The following is a 14,434-nucleotide window of genomic DNA, read 5'->3' on the forward strand; positions in this document are numbered from 1 at the left end:
CTACTCTGTAATTAATTTTTTAATAACTAAAAAATTGAAAGGAAGTTCTAAACCAAATGTCTCTTGGCAAGTATCAAATGACCTCATACATCTGGTTGATGGCATGATCATATTCGAACAGCTGTTACCATGGTTTGAGCTGTTAGCATTAAAAGTTTACATTTTCAAATATTTTCAACTACATGGCAGAAACTCTCTGCTATATTTCCTTTTTCTTAGCCAACTTTTATTTATTATTATTGAAAATTTAAATTTCATAATTTTTGTTTCTACTGTATGCATATTGAATTCATATAACTAAAAATGTATTAATTAATTTTAAAAACAAATTGTTTCACATTCCCACAGATTGAAACCTCAGTAAAAGTCAAAAGCAGTCTGGGTAGCGGCCCTTCCCATAATGCATAGTATTATACACATCCAAAAGGGGATGTGCTTTGTATTATGGGATATTAAGGTAATCTATGTGAAGTCATCAGTCTCTGTATACAAGTAGCCCATTTGCGATGATACTTCACATGCAAGCTTTCTTTGCTTACACTTTGATAAAGGATTAAACCAGGAATAAAATTTCTTGGCATCTTTAATTGTTTCACGTGTTTGTAATTTATTATAATGCAAATATTAAAAAATAAACACCTTTATAATTATTTGTGTTTGAATGAAACATAACTTCTTCCAGTTGCTTTTGCTTTAGAGGGGATATGCCATCTTTACTAAAATTTAAAAGGATATGTACAGTTATAAGTGTTTGGAAAATACTGCCTAAAGTAACGAAGCTGGTTGGTTTAATAAATATAATTTATTAAACCAACTAAATTTTTGCATGTTGTTTTTCAAGTTTAAAAAAATTAACTTAGTTTTTAAAACATATTTTTAATGCTACCTAATCTTCAGCTGCACATAACTAATTCTGTTCAGCAGATCTAAACATGTGATTATTCTGTATTAATAATTTTCAATATCTATTAATTTATTCAGGATCCATTAGAATTCCAATCCCATGAACTACGAAAATATTTTAAAATGGGAGACCATGTGAAAGTCATCGCAGGAAGGTATGAAGGTGATACTGGATTAATTGTAAGAGTCGAAGAAAATATAGTTGTTCTCTTTTCAGATCTTACTATGCACGAGGTGAGTAGACTTATTTTATTAAAAACTGTTTTCATAAATATTGTATTACCACATGAATTTTGCTGATTCAGGAAATCTTGAATTCAGGAAAAGGATAGATACACTTATATGTGTACCTGTATTGTATTTAGCATACCTATATTGTATTTTAGTATATATGTGGACTAGTAGCAGCACTCTAAATCACTATCGTTGCATTATGTACATATCATACAATATTTTAATGTCAACAAAAATATAAGCTTTAAAAGAAAATGTTTAAAATGTGATATACAGAAAAAGCATGTAAGTAGATTAATGTGATCAGTTGGAGATTGAAGTAGCAGTCATTTGAAAATAGGAATAGAGCTTATTGAGGAGGGGAAAGTTGTCTTTATATTAATAAAAAAAAAGTTTTTGTTTTGAAGTGATGCAATATTGTGTTTTTCCATGACTAAATAGTTATTTGTTACTTGCATAACAGTAATTAATTTTTGTTTCTACTTTTATTGTATCATCAGTACATGAGATCTTTTTTTTATTTATTTAGTTTCTGGTTTGCTTAATTGCTATCAAATTAAGCAGTTAATTTTCTTTAAAAAGTTATTAATTTTGCTAGGTTTGGGTTTCTTGTGGGACCATTTATTAAACAACTATATACATGTAGCAGTATCATTTTGTTGAAATTGAAATGAAAAGTATGTCTTAATATGAATCATTGATGCATTGGGTGAAAGTGCATAACATTTCAGATACCTCTTTGAATTCCATATATAACTATTGTAAGTAATATTGGCCAGTTAGATTAATCCTTATGGGTGTGTTTGGTCATGAGAATTTTTCTATAGTGATCTTTATGTTCTGTGTAGCGGGACAATCATTGTCACTTGAAATTTTGTATGCACTGTCATGTAGGGTTTGGGAAATGTTTTTGTGTGTGCATGCAATTGCTCACACCAGATGGTGGTGGAATATAGTATAATGGTATCTTGTAGTATGCACTGGTTTTCTGTAGACAGCATAAATAAAGGATTTGTTTAATGAATTAGTAGACTGAGAAAAGAAAATGAAAACAACTTACTTATATAAAGAAAATAAAGACATAATTGTAAAGGTTTTATCACTTTATTCTTGCATGATTTACATGGAATCTAAATGGAATCATGAGTATAATACAGTGATGGCAAGAACCAATGCCAAATGGAATACACTCCAACCTCTGAAATTTTTTTGTAGGGATGGGTTGGAGGTTGAGAAACATGAAGAATTAGTGAAAATCTAAAAACCTGACCATAAACATTGTAAACAAAAACACATCCTGACTCAATTCAGGAATTAAAAAGTGGATGTAATCATTGTTAAAGTTTGGACTAGAAACTTCTTGAAATTTCTTTTTCAGACTTCTGTCATTAATACAGAACGTGAAATTCCAGATGATTTCAGTGGAGCACTCATAGTCTCCCATCTGTAAAACAGGGAATAAAGCTGAATGTGAGAATTAAACGGGAATTTCTCTACTGAGTGTTCCTGGTAAGATTTATGCAAGCATTCTTGAAAAACAGCTAAAAAAATTGTGGAAGAGAAATTTGGATAAGAACAAGCTAGGTTCAGGCTAAACAGTCAAAATCAGATTTTCACTTTAAGACAAATAGTTGAGAAATCATGGGAATATAACAAGGAACTGTATTTAAGGTTTTTAGATCTGAAAAAGGCATATGACAAGGTGCCAAGAGAAAAGTTGTTCCAAATGCTCCAGTTATATGGTGTAAATGGGACTATGTGTATTCTACAAATATTTCCATGGTAAATGTTCATCTGAAATAGCATCAATAATTCCCCCACTTAGTATTAAGCTCGTTGGATGCATGCAACTGCTGCTGCTCAACATCCCTTCACAGTGCACCTTGAAACCCACAGAACAAGTTTCTTCTCCTCCTCCTTCATCCCTGTAACTGCTGTACTATGGAACAGTCTTCCCGAAGGAATACAATATACAGTCATTTAAATCAAATGTGAACAAGTACCTTCTTTCCCAACCCACTATCCATACATGGTACTAATGTATTATGCATTGATCAACCAATCTCTTGCATATGGGCTCAATATTTAAAAAAAAAAAAAAAAAAAAAAAAAAAAAAAAAAAAAAAAGTGTGGGACGGAGGTGTATATTATCTCCTCTATTATTTATCATCTATATTGATCACATTATGAAGGGAAGTGGTATTAAACCTAATATTAAAATTGGAGATGTTAATCTCAGCTCTTTACTTTATGCAGATGATGTTATGCTCTTGAATAAATTCAGGACAAGTCTGCAGGATTCCCTGATCAACTTCAATAACTTGTGTAATAAATTTGGCATAAAAATCAACATTAAAAACAGAGACAAAAGAAAATAGGCAGAAGCATTGAAAACATTACCTGCATCCTGAATGGAGAACCTATAGAACAAGTAAAACATTTCATCTATTTAGGCACACTTTTTTTTTTTTTTTAATGAAGATGGCAAATTAATTTTGAAATAGACAACAGAATTAGCAAAGCTAGTATGGTAGGAAGTCAACTGAATAAATTTTTGTGGAATAAAAGAGCTAATTAGTCAAAACACTGAACTAGCTGTATATATACAAGGCAGTGTTCAAACCAATTTTAACTTATGGTTCTGAGAGCTGAGTTAGAAATAAAATTCTGGATCAAAGACTAGAGACCACAGATATATTAGAGTTCTGAGGAAAGATTAGCTAAAGAAGTGTTCTTTGCCATGATGGCAAGAAAAAGACCCAGATGAAGACCATGATGTAGGTGGATTGATACAGCAAAAAGTGTCTTAGAAGACAGAAATATAAGATCTGATAATATTGCAATGTTGACAGATAACAGGCTAATCTGGAGAAAAATTGTTGATAGGAAGTTAGTAATGATGTAACTTTTCATGTGGTACTATCATAAAATTCTGTACATCCTTGAGAGTATATGTCAGGAATTTCATGATGATCAAGAACTCCTCTGATCTAGTTACCCTCCCATAAACATATATCTCCAAAATGACACCACAATAATATCATCTAAAGCATTAGTTCCCAACCTTTTTTGGATCATGTCTTGCCTCAACACCTCAAAGATTTTGATGCCTCCTTTAGCATAATAGTCAACCAAGTTCTGAAAAAGTATAATATAAATAAGTACTTCAAATAAAAAAGGAACATAGGTAAAACTGTTTTTAATTTGACTTTCTTCAATTAATATAAATTTTATATTACACTTTGTGTATAGTATAAAACATAAATTGAACTCAACTTGGGAAAATAAAATCCAAGTTAATGTGATCCTTGAGCTTGATGTCTGCTGCAAAGAGTTTTTATTTAAGGTTCTAATTTAGTCAATTTCAATCTCAAATTCCCACGGTTTGTGATATCCAGATGATTTCTTTTTTTCAGTAACCAGTCATTTACAGTACTAAAGTCACATTCATCTAAATCTGACAACAGGAAGGGCAACATAATTTTCTTGCAAAACTATTTGAATTTGGATGTTCCTTTCTGTCTCATCACATAGCCATGCCACTTTTCCTTTTATGTTGAATAAAGTTCTAATAGATTCGTCATTTTGCATTTCTGAGAGTTTTTCTTGATACTGCATGACCACAACAAAGTCCACTAGCATTGGATGAATATCCAAGATGGAAAATCGATTTTTTTTAAATCAGAAAATCAGTCATTTAAATCACAGGTCATTTTGCTCAGGTGATCTGCAGTAACAAGTACAGCAGCATCAATTACCTCACACTTATTTAGCCAATAAAATTGGTCAAATTTTTTGGCTGAAACATTCTTTTGACATAATTGTAGAAATGCAGAAACCAAATATCTTAGCCTTTGCATCAACAAGGGTCTTATTTTCTCTCTGCAGTTGTTTATTTAACATATTCAGCCATTCAAAGATATCTGTCAAATAACTCACAAATGCTTGACCATCAACTGTTTGTAGGAGTTTCATTTCAAGTTTGTCACTAGCATTGATCCCAAAGTCTTTGTTAGGAAGTACACTATTTGAATAGTGTACTTCCTAACTCACTAAGAATATCAAATAGTTCCATGATTCTTCTCAGGTAATTTACCTGTGACAGCCATCTCATCTGGGCGTGAAGCAGTAGTCTTACATGGTCAGCAGTTTATCCAAAATTGTTTGAAGAGATGCTCACATTTGACATTAGCTTTGATAGTGTTGATATATTTTATAACTGAATTCAATATCACATTTAGAACAGGTGAAAGTTTTTTGGAAACTAAATTTTCTCTGTGAATAACACAATGCACAAGCAACATTTCAGGATTGTCATCCTTCATTACTGTATTTCTGGATAGATAATGCGCACCTAATGTATAATGCGTACCCCCCAACATTTTCATTACTCCTTTTGCTATATAGATAATGCTCATGTGCCAACTAGTGATAGAGTTAGGAAGTACAGACAGAGGACAGAGGAATTCTTTAAAAGCACGTGTGTTGCTAGTAGCAGTGGTTGATTTTTTAAATTCAAAATTTTACAATTTTCACATTATTGGAGAGCACTGTGACATTACTATGACTTTTTGTGTGACCCGAAAGATAACTTGCGTGGGTTGCATCGTTCTCTTGTAATTAGTTGAAGTTACAAGAAAATTGTTGAAGAGAAACAATTTTCAAAAGAAAGACTGTAATGAAAGGTTGTGATTCCAAAGATATTATTGTTACTGCTAATGATAAAGATTGGATAAATTTTGAGGTTATGAAATTTTGGTTGGAGAATGTGTGGCAAAAGAGAAAAATGGCAATTTTCAACCCAAAGTCTTTGTTAGTGTTGGATTCATGTAGGGCACACATGACAGCAGAAGTTAAAACAATTGTAAGTAATATTCCAAATTGGCCGTCATTGATTATGAAGCTGAAGAAATATCAAAGAAAATTTTTAATGCAATTGATTCTTTCAATATTGAGTTTGATGAAGAATTTTTGGGATTTGAATAGTGTAATGCTCAATAAATATTAAGTAATACTTCTGCCTTAATTTTGTTATTACACTTGATTTACCTCTCATACCTTTCAAATGTATACCGCGCATGTTCATTTTTAATGAATTTAGCCTTTTTTTGTATAGATAACGCACGTGTTATCTATCAAAGAATACGGTAATTTTAAACAGCCACATTTCTTGCCCATCATAACAGGACCACCATCTGTAGCACAAGATGTAATATTTTTCATTGATATTTGAGCTTCATCTAAATAATTTTTGAGTTTACTATATATATCAATATCTTACATAGGCCATCAATACAGCCTCATTGTCTCTTACAGTTGATTCATTCATCTGTATTGAGAATTTCTTTGATCTCAACTTTTCAACAAGTTGTGTTTCCACTTATTTAGCCATCTCATTTATTCTTTTGCTAACAGTGTTATTGCTCAGTGGCATTCCTTTGACATCTTTGTCATCTTTCTCCAGAACTGTTTTGAGAAAAGTTGATATTGCTTGCTTAATTAATTAATTTAATTTAATTAAATTTAAAAAATGCCCTGTAGTATGATTTTTTCCTGATTTAGCTCTGAGCAAAGGAATTTCATAACTAGCTTCAAGAGTATGATTTTGGGTAACAGTATGTACAGAGAACAATGAATCTATTTTTGATCTTTTCTCAAACTTCTCTTTTAGAGACTTAAATTGGTTCAAATCATAATTCACATAAGTGCCATGTTTCGCCTTCAAATGTGCTTCGAGACAACCTTTTTTCATTGATTTGTTGGTCAAACAGTGTTCACGTAATAGACAGAATGGTGACCATTCATCCTGAGCTGCAAGTATGAAACTGAACTTCAAATACTCATCTGAATACTGTCGAACTTTTTTTCTTGCTTGCACTACTCATTTTATGCATGAGGTTAGCAACTGAAAGGAAAAAAATAGGTTTATAAAGTGTGCTGTATGCATGTGTGGATTATACAAGAAATTTAATGGGGTATAACATGTATTTATACTACTACAAACACATATAATAAATAAAAAGTTAAACTAATAAAGTAAAATTTTAAAAGTCTAATGTCACAAGCAAAGAAAAAGAAACAACAAAATATGAGAGATTATGTTTTCAACTGTCAAATGAACCTAATACAATTGTGGCAAAGTGTTTATTTTATTTAAATTGATAGTAGCGCAAATTTTGAGTAACCAGAAAACTAACAACATGTAAAAATGTTGCATAAAGAAATGCCTGCTATCATAAAAAACATTGACAATACATAAACAAATTAAACAAACCTGCCTCGTTGTTTCTACAACAAAAACTGCACTAAGTTAAATTGGCACTATTTACTTTTCAGAAGTGACAGATGCTATGATACAACCTTAAAATACTTAGGCTGTCAAGTACAGGTAGTCGTTGACTTACGACCATGTCATAAAGCGATCTGGACATAAGTCGGACCAGTTTAGGTAAATCAGACACTGTGTACAACACAATTGGTTTGCTATTTACAAAAATAATATCAAATACTGCATAAAACTTAAAAAATATTTTATCTTAAAGAACTAAACAAAACATATGTAGAAAATAGATAAGAAATATTTTACTGACCACTCGTGCTCGGCTGCGGGTCATCAGTGCTGCCACTTGATGTAGTGGGAGTTGTTTTTCTCATAAACATGTTGATTTTTTGTCTGAATTGTTTGTTTCCTTTTCTGCTCATAAATTTCACGGTATGGCCGAAAAGCATCTTATTCCATTTGTTCAATTCCTGCAAATCGTTCGATGTTTGGGTCCATTTCCTTAAAATATGTAAGAAGTTTATTTAGTAGAGAAAAACCTTCAGATAATCCTCTAGTGGTGAATTTTCTTTTTGGTTCTTCCTCATCTTCATTTTTCTCTTCTTCCATTCCTTTCTTCTTCAGCCATTTTTTCTTCTTCCAAAGCAATAAGTTCTTCATTCATAAGTTCTCTAGATTCTTGCTCTAGCAGCTCCTCAACATCTTCCACTTCAATGTCTAAAGAAAATCCATTTGTCAGTGTTTCTGTAACCATTTCAAGTTCATGTTCACTATCAAATTCATCATTAACAAAACACTGGACACAGTTTATCCAGATTCCATTCATGCATTTCTTTGTCACAGCCTCCCATGCTGCTGCAATATTTTTGATGCATTTATAAATATCGTACTGTTTCCAAAATTCTCGCAAAGATAGTTCTCGGTCGGCATCTGTTGCAGCTATAGCTTAGGTGAAAGCGGTTTGAAGATAGTGCGCCTTAAATGTGGCAATCGCCCCTTGGTCCATAGACCGAATGAGTGGAGTTGTATTTGGCAGCAAATAAAAAACTTTTACATCTGGATGGAGGTGGTCTAGGTGAGATGGATGGCCAGGTGCAGTATCTAAGATTAATACAATTTTGAAAGGAATTTCTTTCTCGAAACAATATTCACGAACTTGAGGTACAAATCAATTTAGAAACCAGTCTTCAAAAAAAAAACAATGTTTGAGTCATCAAGGCTTTTCAGTTTGAACAGAAGTATACAGGCAGAGTGTGCTTGTTTACATTCTTGAACGCACGGGGATTTTCAGAATGATAAATTAAAAAAGGCTTCAGTTTAAAACCTGCGATGTTCCCGCCAAAGAGCAAAGTCAGCCTATCTTTAAGTGCCTTAAAACCAGGCATGCTTTTGGCTTCTTGGTGAATGTAAGTGCGTTCTGGCATCCTTTTCCACAACAATCCAGTTTCATCCTTGTTGAAAAGCTGCTCTGGTTGATACCCTCCTTCCGTAATTATTTCATCCAGACTTTTAACAAACTCTTGAGCTCCTTCCACATCCGCACTTGCTGATTCTCCAGTGACTCAAACCCTATGAAGGTTGAATCTTCTTTTGAATCTTTTGAACCATCTTGTACTTGCTATAAATGTCTGAGTGTAATCTTTTCTGGCATGTTCCTCAGGCATCTGAAAGAGACTTCTAGCCTTCGACTGCACTGTAAGAAGGCTTAAGAGTGTTCTCTTCTGTATCTAATCTTCCATCCAAAGAAACAATAATTTTTCCATTTCATGGATGGGCCCTGTATGTTGTTTCGTTATCACTGTTGCTCGCATGGGTGCCAAACCTTTAACAACTTCACAAATCCTTTCTTTGTCTTTCAGAATCGTCAACACTGTAGAAAGAGATAACTTAAAATCACATGTGATCACGTTCAACTTCTTTCCTTCTTCATGCTACTTGATCACTTTCAATTTTGTGTCTAAATCAATGGCCTTTCTTGCTTTATTGACACGTCTAGGAGTAGACAAAGGCACTTTCCTCTTGGTTGACATATTTAGGGGTTTTAAAAAAATGCTAATTGTAACACAAATTATAACTGAACCTAAAATAGTGAATGTAATATGTATGCAAACAGAGATTGAGACGCATGAATCGCAGCAAACACACATTACTGGGCAGTGGGCTGATGCTACACACACACAACTGTTCCCACTAGGCTTCGGGGCTACAGGGACCACACGGATAGGGCGTGCGAGTGTAGTAGAAAATCTGTTACAGTAGTTCATACTGAAACGTGGTGCGAGATGCAGTCATAAGTCGATCAGTCATAAAGCCCATAGGTTGTAAGTCGATGACTACCTGTATTTATGTTCACTGCTGTACTAGTGTTGCCAGCTTTTTTTCTTGGAAAGTCAGGGTTGCAACATCGATAATTTATTGTCGACAATGGTGATTTTTTGACTATATCAGTGATGAGGTGATGAATACAACATCAGTTTCTAATCCCCCAATCAATCCAATTATTTTCTAATCAATCCAATATTCAAATTTTCCCATGTGGGGCATACGCTCCATGTTGGGAAATACTGAATTCTAAAGACAAAATAAGCAGAGGTAAGTGTATTGATTCAGTTACTCCTGTTTTTGGTAAGTGAAAATCGATCAGTTCCTTCTCTGATGAATGCATATATTTCATGAAAGAACTTAAAGCTCAATTTTCATAGAATATGCTATTCCAGAAATCAAAATTATGTCTCATTATGGAATGTCCATAGGTTAACTTGTATTACAAGAAATGTTTATCAGTTTGCTGATACTTAAATCCATTTCACTGCAGACATTGATTGATGTTTGTGAATGACCCTAAGTGGCATATAAGTGATCACTCATTGTGAAATCACCACCTTTCTTATTGCAAGTTGTTTGATGTGGCTTGAAAAAGTTCCATGTTTGATCACATTCCAGATTATCTAATTCTTAACCCATCCATTCCACCTATGCACTATATGTCTACAATCTTTTGCTGGGTGAAATTTAACAAAAGAAGAAGAAATATTATTCCATTTGCATCTACTTTAGAGCATGTTATTACTGTTATTGAAGTATGAAGGACATATTCTATTACTTTCAATTTTATTCTTTCATCTTAGGAAACTCTAAAAAACAAGCTGTGAATTTTTAGATGGACTGCTTCATGGATGGCAAAGACACTCTGTACCTACCATACCTTTCCTTGAACTGGTTCATTGATAAAGCAGTGATAACACATTCTGGTAAACTATTTCACTCACTCACCACTCTCCAAGCGAAAAAATCTGGTCTTGGCTCCTGCCTTTCCACAGTCTCATTCACTTTCCAAGATCGAACACTTGTTCTCCCTGTAGTTATCTACTGAAAAATTTCTTCTGCATCATTTCTGTAGAACTTTTTTAATGATTTGCACATTTTTGTCATATCTTCTTTTCTGATATTTGTTGATGCACTTCAGAAGAAATGTAATTGAGTCAGATAAAGATAATACTTGCTAAGCATGAAATACTGTTCTGTAAAATAGTGAAAAAGTAATGAAAATAAGGCTATTCCAGTTACAGATATTTCTATTCATGAAGTAAACATAACTCAGACTAATCACAAATGCTTTGCAAGTAACCAGCAAAATATGTACAGTAAAAAAAAAAAAAAGTGGCCCAAAAATTTGCGTTAGAAGGTGAACTGCCTGCTATGCATCTGTGGAATATAGTTGGTATTATTCATTATGAGCTTTTATCATATGATCATGGGGGAGAATGTCTTATTACCACCACAGAAGTGAGTTTAGGATGTTCTGCATAAATAAAACCAGAATGACATTGTGTTCCTTCAGGACCATGATATAGTTTGATACATAACTTGATATAGTGCAAATGTAGGACAGCCATACCAGCCTTTGTTAGGAAATTATGTCCCACCTTCCATATTCTCCGAATATCTGGTTATCACATTTTCTTATGGTGGCTATGATAATCATATATGCTTTCATTGATTTGAATCATAGATATTGGAAACAGACTTGAATAATTTCTTTGCTTCTTAAAATTGACTGGTTTGTGGGAGTTGGTCTTTTAATTTTATCTTAAAACTTCTATGAACTTTCTGATTAGTACCAGTACCATTCTTTTGAAGATCCTGTCAAGAATAAAGGTAAGTGGCATGGTCTCTGCCATTAGAAAGTGGTATTAAAAATGAAAAATCAGACATAATTTTATTTCTTTACTTTATGCAGATGATGTTATTCTCTTCAATAAATATGGTACGTCTTCAAGATTCTTGAAGACTCATACCAGATTTTTCAGGTATTTAATTACTATGTTGAATGTAGTTATGGGTGCTTGCTAAGATCAGGATGTAAGATTTGATCACATCAGAGAACCAACCAATAGTAATCAGTTGATAAAAATGGATTGCTCAGAAACTAATCATAAAATATTAACTACATTAAATGTATTGGACTTTCATAATATTTCGTACACTATCTGATCTCTCTCACACACACACACACAGAGGTAGTTAATGAATTTATTTCCCATTGCTGTAATGTTAAAAACAGGTTATGTTCTCAACAGGAATTTGATCATAGTAATGTTAAATAAAGGTCAACAAAACAGTGAATTATTTATGAAAACAGCCTTTAAAATCAAGCAAATTATGTGAGTCATTTGTTTCCGAGACAGTCTTCTCTTTTCTTTATAAATTTCATGATCATGTGTGCAAGCATTTTTTAAATCTTAGTAATGTTTCTAGTGTGCTCGAATTTGAATCTTGTGATTCCGAAATCTCAGTTGCTTTTTCTGTGTTGAAAAGCTTTGTCAAGTCCCTTGAGAGTGAAGAACAAAGAGGAGTTTCAGCTATTGAATCTTCTTCCTTAGCTTCCTCATATTTTACCACTTCAAGGAGGTCTTTTGTGAGCTCTCCATGGTATGATTGGAGCAGATCAGCAACATCAGCTGTAGAGCCCTCAAGCTGCTATTGGTTAGCAATATTAACAACTGCTTCAGTTCCATTTTGTATGATCTCTGCTGCTTCCTAAAATTATTAACAAACTGAGAACAAAGTACAAAGCCAGCCTGGTCGTCTGAATAGTTAGCATATATGCTCTCCAACCAGCAGGCTGTGGGTTTGAATCCCACTGCAGGCATGGATGTTTATGATTGTCTTTAGATTGGAGATAAATTTCATCACCTGACGTTGAGACTGTTGAAGTGGCTTGAAAAAGTTTTGTGTTTGGTACTTTAGAGCAGGGTTTCCAGACTATGTAAAAATAAATGAAAAAATACACAAATAATATTAAATTAATCAAAAAAAAAAAATTCTTAGCTTGCCCATGTATTATAGGCTTATAGAAGCCTTTCATGAGTGGAAGCTACATTTAAAAAAAATAAATAAATAAAAAAAAAAAAAAACCTGTGTTCTCCAATTACAGCATGATACTACTAGCACAGTAGTACTATATTGTATAGCTACCCATGTGGTTTGAAGACATATTTATGAATGCTAGGCATATATTTATTGCAACTAATGTTTATATTTTCACATGCTCTTTGCACCAGGCCAGACGAGCCACCTTGTTTGTTGTCGTTGTGATGTTCGGCTTGTGTGCCACTGCTCTTCCGTGGAAACCAAGTAAATGGAGTTCTTTACGTAGAGTATTAGTGCTCACCATAGTATTGCTGGTGCTCTGGAATTCATCATGGATGGTCTGTGGCAGTTGAATCCGGTTTTTGCGTGCCACCCATTTTAATACCCTCCTGTCCCTGTCAGTCATTTTCAGCAGCCACACTGAGTGTTTTCCTGTGCTAGTGAATGCCAGAACATCTCCATTTGTTGATTACATCGCCAACTTTTGATTTTCGATGTTCCAGTTGAGCGACAATGGCACATATGGACATGCCACCGGTGTGACAGCCCACGATGACACCTCTCTCTTGAAGTCACCAAGTTGATGTCATGTTGCCATACTACCTGTAATCAACTGCTACGATGGAATACTGCTTCCTACTATCTGTACACCCGTTTTTATGTTATTAACAAACCTGGAATGTTCTATAACTTCAAATAACAGGAGTATCTGGACAATTATTGGTAGATAGTGAATAAAGATTCCTCTGATTACAATGAGAATCAAACTTATGTCTTTTTTTGATCAAAAGGTGCAGTGTTCTATTGTTCTTCCAAATGCATTACAGAGGCTCTTACTTACACACACACACACACACACACACACACACACACACACACACACACACACACACACACACACCAGAAAATCATTATGAACAAGGAAGAGATGCCAAACTAAGAGATATACTCTGATCTTCTGAGTTGGGTGTTAAGCAAGAAGCAGGTAACCTCTTCTTCTAAATAAACTCAAAAACATCCAGTGAGGGGGAAGGAGGATTAGATTTAACGGGTATGCTTTTTCAATTGAAGATGAGTTAGCCGATCTCAAATGGAGGTAGCAGGATTTTTAATCTCATGTACATACAGATCAGTCAGGTAACACATGCAGTTTACAAACAAAAAATATTATGGGTCGATAATGATGTTTATGATTGAATAATGCTGCTTTGTTGTAGATGAAGAGCTAAGTAGTGGAGATGGTGGGTTGTGTGGAGTGGAACATTCTCTTGTGATGAGTCCCTGGACTCCTTGGAGGTATCACATAATAATAATAATGTGTGTGTGTGTGTGTGTGTGTGTGTGTGTTTGGCTCCTGTGGACCACACATACCCACAGGAATACACATTAGTGTGTTTCATTCTGAATGAGGGTGTCTAATACATATTTCAACATTATGTGTGTTATGTTTAAGAAGTTACTTGTAATGGCTGAATATGTCTAAAGATAGTTGGTTGTTATTTCAGTTAAGAGTTCTTCCGAGAGATTTACAGCTTTGTTCCGACATGGCTACAGGTGTAGATTCCCTTGGCCAGTTCCAGTGGGGTGATCTTGTTCAGCTAGAGTAAGTAGCGAATTAATTATATTTCAAAGATTGCATATTTA

General features: G+C 33.8%; 1 protein-coding gene across 1 annotated transcript in view; it reads left to right on the forward strand.

The window, feature by feature from the left end:
• The window catches only part of Spt5 (Transcription elongation factor subunit Spt5), a 428,434-nt gene that overhangs the window by 254,589 nt on the left and 159,411 nt on the right, over window positions 1-14,434 (forward strand). Inside the window, 2 exon segments of the mRNA XM_090408290.1 lie at window positions 982-1,137; window positions 14,296-14,393. Coding sequence (XP_090264416.1) covers window positions 982-1,137; window positions 14,296-14,393 — 254 coding nt within the window.

The sequence above is a fragment of the Typopeltis vanoorti genome, chromosome 18, assembly GCF_054136105.1.
Source record: "Typopeltis vanoorti isolate ZY-2024b chromosome 18, IOZ_Tvanoo_1.0, whole genome shotgun sequence".
Taxonomy (NCBI): Eukaryota; Metazoa; Arthropoda; class Arachnida; order Uropygi; family Thelyphonidae; genus Typopeltis; species Typopeltis vanoorti.